A 14191-nucleotide genomic window follows, 5' to 3' on the forward strand; every position below is an offset into this window, starting at 1 on the left:
CATTTTTCACATGTTCATCATAACTGTTCTTGAATATATTTGAAGACTAGCCTTATATTTAATGAAGATAGAATTTTGATGGAGACAAATATTTGAATTTTTGATCATTCATAAACCTTCCCTGTGGTGACTGGTGACGTGATGTCCCACAAAAAATTTGGGCCCGATCGGTTCAGCCGTTTTGACGTTTATTGGATACAAACAAACAAACAACGAATTTTGATGGAGACAAATATTTAAAATTTCAATCATTGATAAACCTTCCCTGGGGTCCCTAGATGTCCCACAAAAAATTTGGGCCCGATCGGTTAAGCCGTTTTGACGTTTATTGGATACAAACAGACAGACAGACAGACAGACAAGCCAAATTTATATATAGATTTAGACTCTTTTAATTAGCCCGGCAAACTGTTCCGTGGGTTTATCACTCTAGCAGAAAAAGTTTTTTTTAGAATTCAATTTCTTTACATTAATATTAAAACTACAATTGGATTCTCTGTATTGCATGTCTGCTAAACCAGGAAGATTATTCAACATTAAAAATTCGGTGATGGTGATGGACCAAACCTCTGTAGAGTACAAAAAGTAAATGTTTGTTCCACATTTATTGAAAATATATTTCGGTCTGGGTTGATCATCGTCAGTTCTATAACGATAAAATAACCATCAAAATCAAAATTTTGTTAAACCAGTAAATCTAACCCTTGCACAAAAAATTAAATACATGACGGTAAATTTGACAAAAGCTGAATTAGAACTTGTTCTTCAAAACCTTAAACGAGAATTTTTTCAATCTCTCGGGACAACCCATAGAAAACAGAGTTCTGGAACAATCAAAATTTGGAAAAAAGTTTACCCCATCCTGCAAGTTAAATGTTAAAAAAGAACCTAATAAATTTGATATTCCTTTATAAAAAGCTGTTTTTTTGATATGCAACAATTTTCATTTAATCCCGCCGGGATATTTTCATTGAAAGATACTTTGAAAATCTACAAAGGCAAAAAAAAATCCGCAAAATCCACTAGCCTTACCATTGAATCCCCTCTTTGTCTGAGAGTAAATGATACGTTGAATTGTGTTGTGTTCAATGTTAAAAAGAATATTTGGGGAAGCAGCGGTAAAAATAAAAACAAAAATTGATAAGATTGCGGAAAACAAGTCAAATAAAAACCAATGAAGAAATGTCTAAAAATCTTCTATCCTCAATGGAGAAGCATACCAAAGCTAGTTAAAGGAATTTTTTGAACTATACATGAAATCAGAAAATCGGATTTTGAAGGTCAAACAACTGAGAAACCCTTGAGACAATTTTTGAATAAAACAGAAATCAAATGAGATTTTTGAGATCTATATTCAAATTGTAACAATGCATTGTTAAAAGCTGAAAAAATTGCTGAACTATAACAAACTTTAATAAACTATATTCTAACCCTGATGAAAGTGTCAACATGGGACATTCCTATTTAAAGGAACCTGAAGGGGTTTTTTAAACTTTAAATGGGGTTTCGATAAGTGACAACTCAGCAGCAAGAGGGAGTGAGCTAATACTAAGAATATACGAGTTAAAAATTTTACACCGGAGTAAACTATATAAACTTTTTAACAGGGACAGAGTGTCCCAATAAACATAGGAATTCAGTGACGAATTCGATATCGTCTTTGTTATTAATTTGCATTGTAATACCTGATTATAAAAGCCATAATATTATTATGTCTGCTCGAGTTCATTTTATGAAAAGGGGAAATGGCTGTAAAGATGTGTAGCTATATTGGTTTTGCAATACGAACAGTGGAGACGGACAACTATACTCTGTTCGTAAACTGTAATTTTCTTGTTTTACTGGGTACACCCTTATGCAGTCAAAACATAAACAAATTGTAAACAAAGCAGGCTAAATTCATACTGATTACAGTTTTCTCAGTAGGTATCACTATACTAAATCAAAGAATTATTTGAAAAGACCATATCGAATTCGTCACTGAATTCTTATGTTTATTGGGACACCCTGTACTTAAGATTTCGTTACGATGTCTCTATACAGGAAGAATGGGATACAGACCAAAAGTTGAAAGTTATAAAAATAATCACGAGTTTAATGTAGAGTCAAAAGTTATTTTTGGTAAATTTCTAAGTATTAAAATATTTAATTTCCCAAATGAGAAAAATCCAATAACAACGATACTGAGAAAACCAAATTCAAAATATGACATGATCCCGTTCAACTCTAATGTGAGTCCAAAATATGAAAAAATAACAGGTTTGGGATATTTTAAAACAAAACAAAAACATACATGTTCAGCGAGTTCAGCAGAAGAACAGAAACAACAATAATTATAGTTGAAACAATTTTTAGTAAAAATAGTTTTCCAAGCCCACGATTAAAAAAACTCGGGAAAACACGGCTTAGGTTAAGCTGTTGTTGGGCCTTATTTAAGGCTTGAGCTTTCGGATTCAAAGCTGCATATGATTTTCCACAGAGTTGAGTTAAAAAAAAAACCGGTTTAATATTCTATTTGGCGGATTTTCTTGGTAGGAATTGGTGCATTCTGGGTTCTTATTGGAACAAGACTCAACATTGAGCATTATTCTCCAATAAAACCAACCAAGGTCGGTTTCATTTTCATAGTGCCTAACTCCTTATGTCGAGCGGAAGATCTTGCAGCTGTCAATCACGTGCCACAAGCTGTCGTCAGAGCTTGGCACACGTTTGGGCCCTTATAGCCCCCTTCTGAATACGCCTCTACTCTACCTGTACCCTTGGATATTCATTAAAATTTCAGAACAAATAATCGATCATTCAAGAATATGTATTTATTGCTAAATAAGAAAGAAAACCAAGAATTATGACGAATATAATACTGAATGAATTAAACCCAAAAATAAAAAGAAAAAAACATAATTTTAGGATGGGGTCTAATTAGAAATCATTTAGGAATAAGATTAGAAAAATAGTATGTTAATATGTAGTTACGATAGCAATCAATGAATAAATATTAATAAAATTATTTTAAGATTATTTTCCCTCGACCAAAACCTGGATTTGTAAGCAGAGGAAAACCGGTTATTTAATTTGTACATAGTAGATATAAAACTGAATAGAGTAAAAAGGGGGGGGGGGTTAGGGTATCAAAAAAAACGTCGAAGCAAAATTAATAAGTAAAAATCGACACTACAAAAACTGGCATTGGTAAAATATGATTTAGACATAAGTTTTAATAAAAATCTCGGATTGAATTTAACAAAAAGCGTACAAAAATATGTTGATGATTTTCCCTCACCTCGGCTTAATTTCTTTGGCTATGTAGAACCATGTGTCTGTAAAACAATTCTAAGGGTTTATACATTATTTTTTAACAAATCTGTTTTCAGAAAAACGACTTTTTAATCCTTAAAATTTAACATCATTTGATTATAAAAAAGCTGAAGAAAAACGAAAAAATGTAATAAGTTCTGCCTTTTTGTAATTATTTAAGAATTTATGGAGAAAAATTGACTAAAATTAAAATGAAACCGAGGAAATAAGAATACACCCCTGTAAACTTTAAAGGAGAAGGCGGGATAATAATATGTTTTAACATTCATTATAATCATGCTTTTGTGACATAAACAAGGTAAAATAATAGATCAGTATGCTATGATATTAGTATTGAAATGCTGATAAATGTTTGGAATGGTTTGGTAGAAAAATAGGATCACGAAGTTTCATGTAAAATAGTACTTTTAGGTTGGTGGCAGTCTTAAGTCTGCTTTATGCAGGGGTCACCCTGTACACGTGTATACGCAGTACAATTATACACTGTACAGGGTAGTTATCATCCCAGGGTTCTAGGGAATTATTTGAGAGAACAAGAAGCAAAGATTAGTTCAGTATTTTAGCACTAAAATTCAGGTTCTTCAGTTGTCATTTTATCTGGCATCATTAAACGCTGGTTTAAGTTCAAACTGAGCTCGTTCGTTTGATTCTTGGAGTTCAGTTTGAACGTGTTCAGGTTGACGTGTTCACAGGATGATGTTTAGTTTTCGAACTCTGATTTGGGAAGGATTGAAGGGTAGAGCAGATATAGAGATATGTTTAGAAGAAGGTTTCTTTTCTAGGTTGCAGTTGAGGGATTTTACTGGCAGAGGTATGAGAGGACCTGTAATATAAATAAATCGGAAAAAGGGAATATAAGTGAAGTTTCAACGGAATCTCCATGCAAAGAAGGCAAAGCCCGATTCACAACGAAACCTAACAAAGAGACTATTACTGTTATATCAAGTGACCCTCCATGCAAACTGCAACGAAAGGAGTGTCCGATTCACTATGATACCCTTAAAATGGTAGTATGAATTAAATATCAATGTTTTGGATTATAGTCAATTGTGGTTTTTCTACACAAGTGACTTCAGGTAAAAACACTTTACAGCCTAGTAAAATGACAACATCTTCCACAATATTTAGGTTGTGAAGCGGGCATTGCTTTATTTGCATTGAGGGTCACATGAAATTTTGTTTGCAGTCCTTTAAATAAACGGATCTAATTGACAATATCTTAGTAACAAATATATCAAACTAAATACTTTTATCATATTTTTGAATCAATTAATGATTAATTAATAATGAAATTTTCCGAATAAAAAAGGGCGAGAAAAAATGAAATTAAAATTAACCTTGTATTTCTGTTCTCTCTAATCCTGGCAGGAGAAGAGTTATGGTTGGTTGGTACACCGAACTAAACAAGATTATATATATTCATAGGGACAATCTCAGGGGTGTATATTTTCATCAAAAATCATTCCCCCGTTTGAAGATTATTTACCTCTCCCAGAAGAAGGTATCTATTAGGGTATTATTGGCTGAGTGGTGAAAATAAATATTTTTTTGGGTAAAACGTAAGAAAAAGGATTTAAAAGGTTGACTTTTCAATTTTCATGTCCAATTTTTCATTTTTCTCCCTANATCTCACAAAATCATAATTTATAAAAATTATTTTCTTTTCTTTTTTCTTAAAGTTGTAAACTTGTCGCCAAGAACTATCAGTTAAGAACTAAGCTAAAAAGGACTTCACTAGATAGACTTTTGAATTTAAGAGTATAGGGGTTGTAAAGGGGTTGGTATATATCTACCTGTAAAGGGGTAGGTATATATCTACCTGTAAAGGGGTTGGTATATATCTACCTGTAAAGGGGGTAGGTATATATCTACCTGTAAAGGAGTTGAAGGTGTTGAGTGTATCGAGTACTCATTATGTTGAGCCACCACTTTACCATCCTTTATACTGGTATCCGCACATTCATACTCTTCTACACTATGTACCACTCCCTACATAAAACAATTTTAACAGTTTGCAATGCTAGCGAGCTTTATGAAGGATTAAAGGTAGCACCAACAAATTTTTTACGAAACTTATTTTTACAATTTTAAAACTATTAATTTTAACTTGCACTAACGAGGAAAGCATTAAAACAGGAAAAGGAAGACGACATTTCAGAATTCTGTTGTTTAATTAACGTTGATACAAGGCAACTAGTTTAACCAGTTGTTTGTTGAGTAAAATGGTTCTGACTTCACTGCACAATTGCTATTTAAAATTATAGTTTATAACTGTGTATAACCAGTTATTATCCTGTTTTAAAGTTTAGTGGATCCTTTTATAATCAAGTCATAAATATTTCATTTTTTAAATTTAGATTAAAAAGTACAAACTTAGGACCATTATGTTTAAATATCTTTACAAGCATAATGCCGAGTTAAATATAAAGCCTGAACCTGATTATCTTTACTATGTTCTGAGAGAACCATTGTATGTGTACTCCGGTGTACTTCCTCAGTAGAGTTCACCTGAACAGTACACAAAATTAATGCAATTAGTACAATTAACCCAACTTATCTTATCATTAAACAAATAGTACAAGGAAACAGCGCTAGCTGTACAGTACACAAAACCAGTGCAAAACAAAACTTGGCAGTTATAGCAGGGTTGGTATAAAAAAACACCCAAAAAAAACCACCCAAAGAAACCCAATAAAACCAACTTGTATAGGCTGAAACCTGAGAATCTCAGGAGCTGGTGAGACCTATAAGAGTTCTATATGATGTTCTTGTTCGAGAAATTGATATAAAACTGTGTCAAAATTCTACCAAAACGTATTTATGTAAGATTTTGTACAAGATTTGTAATTTTTAACAGATCATATTCAACAAAAACACAACCAATCTGAAAACAACGATATCCCAAAGGAGCCTGAGAAACTCAAGTTTGCTCTTATTATTATTTGAATTACATAATTTTTAAATTTTAATAGATATATAATTGATAATTTTTTATACGTCCAGAACATGCCACCAGCACTCCAACCAATGGCAGTGCAGTATTATTGTGACGTGCCTCCGTCTATATCACATGACCAATATACTGCACTGTCATTGGAAGGAGTTATGGTCACGTGATACGGACGTATATCTTACATATATACGTTTTGGTATAATTTTGATACAGTTTTATGTCAATTTCTCAGATAGATGTCTTACAGGTATCGTTCAACTCCTGAGATTCTCAGGTTTCAGCCGGTATACCCCATTTCATTTTTCCTTTGCAGTCCCTTTTAGACTAAAAGCAATTATCTTAACAAAATAAATATTGTTCGAATACTTAGTTTTTTTCAAAAAAAAATATTGAATGAATCAAAGTAGTTAACTTTATCACTATGGACTTCAAGACGGTTTCTGGTTTTAGACCAGTCAAATCCAACTGTAGAAAACTTTTGAAGCAATCAATCATTTGCAGTGCTTGTTCTTATATCACAAGTATCAAAAATATTAAAAAACCCAAGAAGATACACAGAACTATATCAATGTTTTAAAAATATGTTGCGATAGAACAAGGATATAAATTTAAAATTCCTCCTTTGTCATTTTTATGTATGATTAAGCTGAAGTTTTTTGGTATTTAACAGTGGTATTCTTTCTTGAGCATATAATATCAACCGATTAATCTAAGTAGCCCCACCACCCCAAAATTGCAGTATTCCCTTATGAAGAAGGGAGGAGATATTTTTGTATTTGAAAAGTATTTACATATGATTATAGCCTATTAAGTTCATCTTTTGCTTAAATAGTCCTATTATTTTGAATCTATCTATATATAAATTTGGCTTGTCTGTCTGTTTGTCTGTCTGTCTATTTGTATCCATAAACGTCAAAACGGCTGAACCGATCGGGCCCAAATTTTTTGTGGGACATCACGTGACCACAGGGAAGGTTTACGAATGATAAAAGTTTTAAAAATGTGTTTTAAAGGTTTTTAATTTTGTAAAAAAAATTTTAATTCTTGAAAATCCGTGAATTTTTTTTTAAAAATCCGCGAATTTTTTTCTTCTTGTTTTAAAATTTAAACAAAAAGAACATGTTCACAATTTAAATAGAAGATGGGCGCAGAATAAATTTTAGTATGTTCTAATTACATTCAAATTAAAAAACTCAAAAAAGCCCCCAAATAAAACAATAAACCCACTGGGCTGGTTTTCTTTTTAAATAAAGTTAATTAATACACTTTAATACACTTTCTATTAAAAGCATCACCCCCCCCCCACTCCACTCTTCAATTCAATTAAACAGTTGTTGTTGTTGTTTGTAGCCCTTTCTATGCTGAATTATCTTCTTGGCCAGTCTTGAGTCCGAGATGGATGTTCACGTCAATAGGGTTGTCCCAGAGCGAGCTGGCAGTCATGGTAGTTTTCTTTGCTGGGCAGTTAAAAATGTGGGTTGTGGTATGAGGGCTCCCAACATATTCAATTGAACTCCCACCCCCCCGCAAAACCTCAAGGAAAAGAAAATTTGTGGGGCTTTTCTCCTCTTACATAAGAATGAAATGATTTTTAAAGATCCGAAAAAAAGATTTGACACGAAAAGTCAAGCTTTTTCCATCCTTTTTCATACATTTTACCCCAAAATTTATAAATTTCCCCCTAAAATTAATCTATTTACCAAATAATCCCCAATATAAACATGAAAGAACACACTAACTTCTGTGAAAAAGAACAGATTTTCAAAGGGTATAGTATAGACCCCTAGCATCAAGTCAATTTTTTTTGCACAAACTAACCTTTCTAGATGACGATGATATGGATTTTTTTGTGACTTGACGCATTGAAATCTGGCTGGATTTGAAGCTTGTAGGAGTAGGCTGGTCAACCTCATCCTGTCCAGCTCTATTCACCTGAAACCGATTTTTGTAAATTGATTAATTTATTTAAGTGGCTTATATTTTGTTGAATAATCATAACTCCCNATGTTTGAATGGAGTTAAAATAAATGTTTCTACCTTATGGAGATAAAAATGGAAAATGGAAAAGAAATAAGGTTGTTTTAAAAAATTTCTTATCCCCCTACCTCCCACCCTTCATGCGATCAAAAACCCATCTGTCCCCTGGGAAGTATTAAATTAAATGAAGAAAACTGAGAAGCTCTTGCGATCAAATGAATTTGAGGGAATTAATTAAACTTGTTTCAAATTATTCGGTTAAAACAAAACTAAGATGATAATAATAATATAATGTAAAATGTCTAATAATAATAAACAGTCGGGCTGAACGTCGCCGCCCACCAAGAAAAACCATTTCCCAGATTAAAATATGACTATCATATATAATGACAATGACAATGACAATGACAACGACAAAGTGACAACGAAAAAGACGATGGCAATGGTGACGATAAGGATCATAATCGTTCCGTGGGAATCAAGGCCGAGCCCCTTTCAAATTCAAATAAAATTTTGTGGCTGAATTTGGTCTTATATGGAATAAGTTATAAATGGTATCATTTAAAATATCATTTTTGGTTTGTTAAAAAACTATTTTATCTATTTTATCACAGCCCAGGGAGTTAACTTGGTACACAATCGGACAGCCCTGAATATCAATCAACAGATGCGTACCTGTATTGTGACTTTGTGTCCGTTATATCTGGGACTAATCTCCTTGTCCTCCCTGAGTATCCTGTCCTCTGTCTCCGGAGTTCCTTCTCCGTCCTGGAAAGGAACCTTGATCCTCACAACCTCGCCCTTGTGGGGCGTAGCACCCTCCATAGACGTGTTCAAGGGGTCCTCCACCCCGTTGGAAGGGTCGGGGTTCTCACCGAAATAATATGTCTTTGACGTCCTTGATCCATGGGAGGATTTAGAACCTTTACTTCCTGTGCGAACCCGTCCGGGATCCACTAAACCATGTGATCTCGGATCCTGATCTTGAGATGATTCTGAACCCCGACTACCAGATCGAGCCTTAGCTTCCCTTCTACTATAGGAGCCATCTACCTTCTCTGCAAATTAAAAGTACGTTGAACTTTCTGTATAATTTGTATTTAAAGGCTCTCCAAGCAAAGATGAAAATATCCGATTCACAGCACGATGTTGATCAAGAATGAAATGGATATAATGTTTAAGATTTTGACAACTTGTTATCTACAAATGTGGTTTCTATACAAAAGTGACTTGCGCATTTCTAATGCAGAAAAATCTCTTAGATTTATAATTGAGAAATAAAAATAGTTTAGAACTAGAAAAACGACAATATTTTCCTCATTCTTGCTTTCAAGGGTACAGTTGTGAATCGGGCCTTGTCCTATCATGGAGGTTTACTTGAAATATCGCTCAAAGTTTCTTTAAAAAGTCAAAATACATTATGTTATAGACAGAAAAATTTTAAACTAGACGTAATTTAAAAAAATAGCCTAACTGTAATAGGGTGAGGGGAAGTTTAGAAAAATGTGACCTCGAATAATTTAAATAATTTTTAGTTTATTCCCTTACTTATACCCTATTATCAGAAAAAATCCGCAAATTGAATTGGAAAAGTTGTTTATTCTCTTAGAGTCTCTTTAAGCGGTGAAGTAAGCATAGAGAGCAAAATATTAGCCTAGACGATATTAAAAAAAACATTAACTATCTGGAATAGGATGAGAAGAAGTTATGGAAATGTGATCTCGAAATTTTGAAAATAATTTTGTGTTTATTCACTTATTTTACCCTGTTTTTTTTTTAGCAAATTAAACTCGAAAAATTGTTTATTCTCCAGAAATAATTGACTATAAAGGAAAAATGAAAGGCGGTATAGGTTGAAACCTAAGCATTTTAGGAGTTGATAGAGACCCATAAGAGTTCTATCTGATGTTCCTGTCTCGAGAAATTGATATAAAATTATACGTAAATTGACATAAAGGTTCACGTTACTCAATGACCTACAGATCCAAATTGGACAAAAAAGGAGTTATCATGAATATTAGCAATTTTGCACAATACATAAATTTCTAAACGTTTTTTAAAATACTGTTCTTCATATTTTGTTTCCTTACGACTATTAAGTATGATTAAAAATGTTGGTATGATACGGCGTATAAACAATATTATAAATTATATCTATTATTGAAGGCTCTATAATAGACTTTAAATCAAATACCATGAACTGGTTTATCACCCTCCTCACAATGGAAACTGGATTACTCATTGCAAACTTCTGACAATGATAGGCAAAAGACACACTCCCCGTGTTTTAAAGCGATGGGAACATGACAGGAACATGGGTCTAGATCAACTCCTAAAATGCTTAGGTTTCAGCTTGTACCCCTTTCATTTTCCCTCTCCAGTCCCTTTAAGAATTTAATTTCCAATTAAGAAAACTGTTAACTGTACCTGTACGTTGATTTATTATGCTTTGTCCGCTACTATTGTTGTCAATTTGATAACTTTGTTGACTAAATTGTTGTTGTTGTTGTTGTGAGGTTGTGTGGGATCTGCTGTTGATCCTATTATCAGGTTTAAATGGGATAAAATGCGGGAATTCTGCCCCTGGCGGGGGTTGTGCGTACTGCAGCGGTACATGGGCGCTATGTCTCTTACGATCATCCTTCAAGAAAAATTAGATAATTTGACTTTGAATTTGTTTTAAAATGATAAAAAATGAAAATAAAATAGTTTTCTTCACAAATTCTGGGAAAATCTTATTTTGGAGTTTCTATTTTTTCTTTTCCTTTTGTTTGTTTTGATGAGGATCGGCACTCAATGGTCTCTGGTCGGCAGGGGAGTGGCGATGAGGGACGGAGAACGGGTGAGGAGTGGATGGGGAGGTGAGGTGGGGGGAGGGTAATGGATGCTGGTTTATATCTAGCTGGTTCAGCAGGGTTAAATACGCGTTGTCGAGTTCATCCTGAAATAAAATAAATCAAATGAATTCTTAAAATAGTTTTACAAAAGATATAACCTCGTCGACAAGGTGAAAAAATAAAATGAACAAGTTTTTAATTTATTATTAGTTTATATACTACGCAATGTTGAGCATAATGATGCGTTATTAACTAGAAAATACATCTATAAATACTTAGATCTTTATGGAGCCTCTTAAAAGCGAATTCTGAAAAAAATGATAAAAAATGACACCCAGCATTTATCTTAAAAAACCTTAAATTGTTGAATTTTTAACTAAATTTAGAAAATAGAAAAATACAGGAGAGAAACAAACATATTTAGTTCATGTTCTTGCCAATTAGTCTCCAAGTAAAAATTGACTAGCAGTACGTCAAGAAATAAAATATAAAAAAACTAAATCTTTATTTTCCCTGAAAAATTTATTCATTTTAGTGCGTGCGAAAAATTTCAAATTATAAATTGAAAAATCAAGCTTGCAATGCAGAAACCACAAAAATTGGGTTAAAAAAAAATTGCAAAAAAAAACAGTGAGAAATAAAGGATTTTTTAATTTGTAAAACATAGCTGACTTTTTGTTCATTCATTTAAAGATACAAATAACAAGCTGTGTCTAACAAAGGAATATTTTTTCTTAAAAATTTTTTCCCCCTGCTCTATAAAATTATTTCCCTCCCCACAAATTACAAATGTTTGCGCTTAGGGCCATGAATTCAAAAAAGGGGGAATAGCTAAAAACCTGCGAAATAAAGGCCATTTTAATTAAAGAACACATTTTTTTTACATTTACAAAATTTTGTTGGTATTTTTTATTAGTGAACAATATTTCTGAGGAAAATTTTATCTGATTTATTATGACGTGGTAATGCCTCTAGACTCTCTAGAGGCAGCAAAAACCAACCCTGCTCAAATTTGTTGTTTTAATTTGAAATTAAAAAGCTTTCACTAGATGGTATTAACGTATAATTAAAAGTTCTTATAATATAAATTCAGGTTGGGTTAGGAAGAAAAACATAACGGCTTTCCCCGTTAACGGAAAGATGCCCAGGCCGTTGTATACCTATAAAGATCAGCTGTGTTTACAAGAAAAAAAAACAAAACATGAAATAAAATAGAGAACTACGTACAGTATCCTTGTACCATTGTAGGAACATCAGATGCAACTAAATTAAATGATAACTTATTGCTGGTTCAGATTTTGTTTTCTAGTAAATTATTTCTTTTCAGTCAAACAATTTGGAAAAAAATACCGGAAATACAAAATATCTATATTTGGTCTTAAAAATTTCAGCAAATAAGCTGGCATATGCAGAAATCATAAATATTAAAATTGAATATTTTGCCCCTACTATACCCTACCCTACAATCCTTTGTAGCACCTGTTCTTTAGAAGGAGGGAGAGGGGAAGGGGGAAGAATAGGGTGATGTCGTTCAGCAGGGGTTTGGCTGCGGCTCTGAAAATATTGTTGACAAATTATTATTATTAATATTATGATTGGACAACCCGTTATTGAAGTACTTTAATATATACTAGCTTGGGAACCCAGCTTTGCCCGGAGATCTTAAGAGTTTTTCAAGCGAAAAACTAGGAACGTTCTCATGATTCAACCGTGTTCTCTAATAAAAATTTAAGGCAAATCAGTCAAGGGATTCATGATCTATGATCCGACATCCAAACAGACAAACTTTTGTTTTGTCTTTTGTATTATGAAGTTTACTTTTTTAGCAGAAAGCGACTAATGAAGTTCTGCTGCAGAGACAGTAAGGAAATATATGTGTCATAGTTTCAGGTTTCTCAATAAATAGTTGTGAATCGATGATGGTGATTGGTAATCTTAAATTGTAAGTTTGTTTGAGCTCCCTCCCATTTATATATATATATAATTATATAAAAAATGTTTTAGTATTTCCGGTCATATATTCAGAACCCATTGATCTATTTGAGCTCCCCCCGCCCCTAAATCTTTTTATCTTATGAGGACTATGTATTGTTTATAGCCTCAGTCATTGCTCATTCCAATAACTGTAGATGGAAGGGGGGCTGTGCTAATTGGCCGCTCCTTAAAAGGGGGGGGGGCTGAAACCCCATAGCCCACCTGAATTCGCCTCTGAGCACTATCTACTGTATATATATCCTACTTACCCCTATATTACTCCTACTCCTATGAGGTCATCTATTGTTTATATATCCTACTAAACCTACCGCTAGATTACTCCTACTCCTATGAGGAATTTCTATTGTTTATATATATCCTACTAAACCTACCCCTAGATTACTCCTACTCCTATGAGGACTATCTAATGTATATATATCCTACTAAACCTACCCCTAGATTACTCCTACTCCTATGATGACTATCTATTATATACATATATATCCTACTAAACCTACCCCTAGATTACTCCTACTCCTATGAGGACTATCTATTGTATACATATATATCCTACTAAACCTACCCCTAGATTACTCCTACTCCTATGAGGACTATCTATTGATATATCTTGTTCAAGTAGATCACTGTGATGATCCTCAGTGTCAGGTTCTCCGCTCACAGTTTCATTTAAACTAAAAAAAATATTATTTAAAAAATATATTCAACTAAAATAATTAATATGTAAAAAAAAATAAAAAATAAGCATTAAACTGAAGGACAAATTCATGCTAAATCCAAAGAAAAATCGTTTTATTACAAATACAGCAAATTTTTGAAACATCATAATGATTTTAATATAAATTTAATAAACTACCTATGATCAAAAGATCCTTCATCTATCGAGGTCTGACTGTCAATATGTTCTAGTTTTCTAGCTACTTCATTTTCCCTCTACAACAAAATAAGGTTAGGAACAGCGGTGTTTTTAGGGTGGCTCAGCTTCCCTGGACCAGTGCAATCTATGGTTTTCAGGGTGGCTCAGCTTCCCCTGGACCAGTGCAATCAATAGTTTTCAGGGTGGCTCAGCTCCCCCTGGACAAGTGCAATCTATGGCTTTATTTACCTCATCCTGGTT

General features: G+C 33.1%; 1 protein-coding gene across 1 annotated transcript in view; it reads right to left on the reverse strand.

The window, feature by feature from the left end:
- Positions 1–3626: 3626 nt before the first annotated feature.
- The window catches only part of LOC111703378 (uncharacterized), a 19795-nt gene continuing 9230 nt past the window's right edge, over positions 3627–14191 (reverse strand). Inside the window, exons 11-22 of the mRNA XM_023475302.1 lie at positions 13931–14007; positions 13640–13748; positions 12562–12636; positions 12310–12345; positions 11010–11186; positions 10673–10886; positions 8921–9303; positions 8087–8200; positions 5752–5823; positions 5188–5304; positions 4653–4714; positions 3627–4138 (exon numbers count right to left, since the gene is read on the reverse strand). Of these exons, the coding sequence (XP_023331070.1) occupies positions 4075–4138; positions 4653–4714; positions 5188–5304; positions 5752–5823; positions 8087–8200; positions 8921–9303; positions 10673–10886; positions 11010–11186; positions 12310–12345; positions 12562–12636; positions 13640–13748; positions 13931–14007 (1500 nt within the window). The 3' untranslated portion in view covers positions 3627–4074. The remainder of the gene's footprint in view (positions 4139–4652; positions 4715–5187; positions 5305–5751; positions 5824–8086; positions 8201–8920; positions 9304–10672; positions 10887–11009; positions 11187–12309; positions 12346–12561; positions 12637–13639; positions 13749–13930; positions 14008–14191) is intronic.

Source organism: Eurytemora carolleeae, unplaced genomic scaffold, assembly GCF_000591075.1.
Source record: "Eurytemora carolleeae unplaced genomic scaffold, Eaff_2.0 scaffold539, whole genome shotgun sequence".
Lineage (NCBI taxonomy): Eukaryota > Metazoa > Arthropoda > Copepoda > Calanoida > Temoridae > Eurytemora > Eurytemora carolleeae.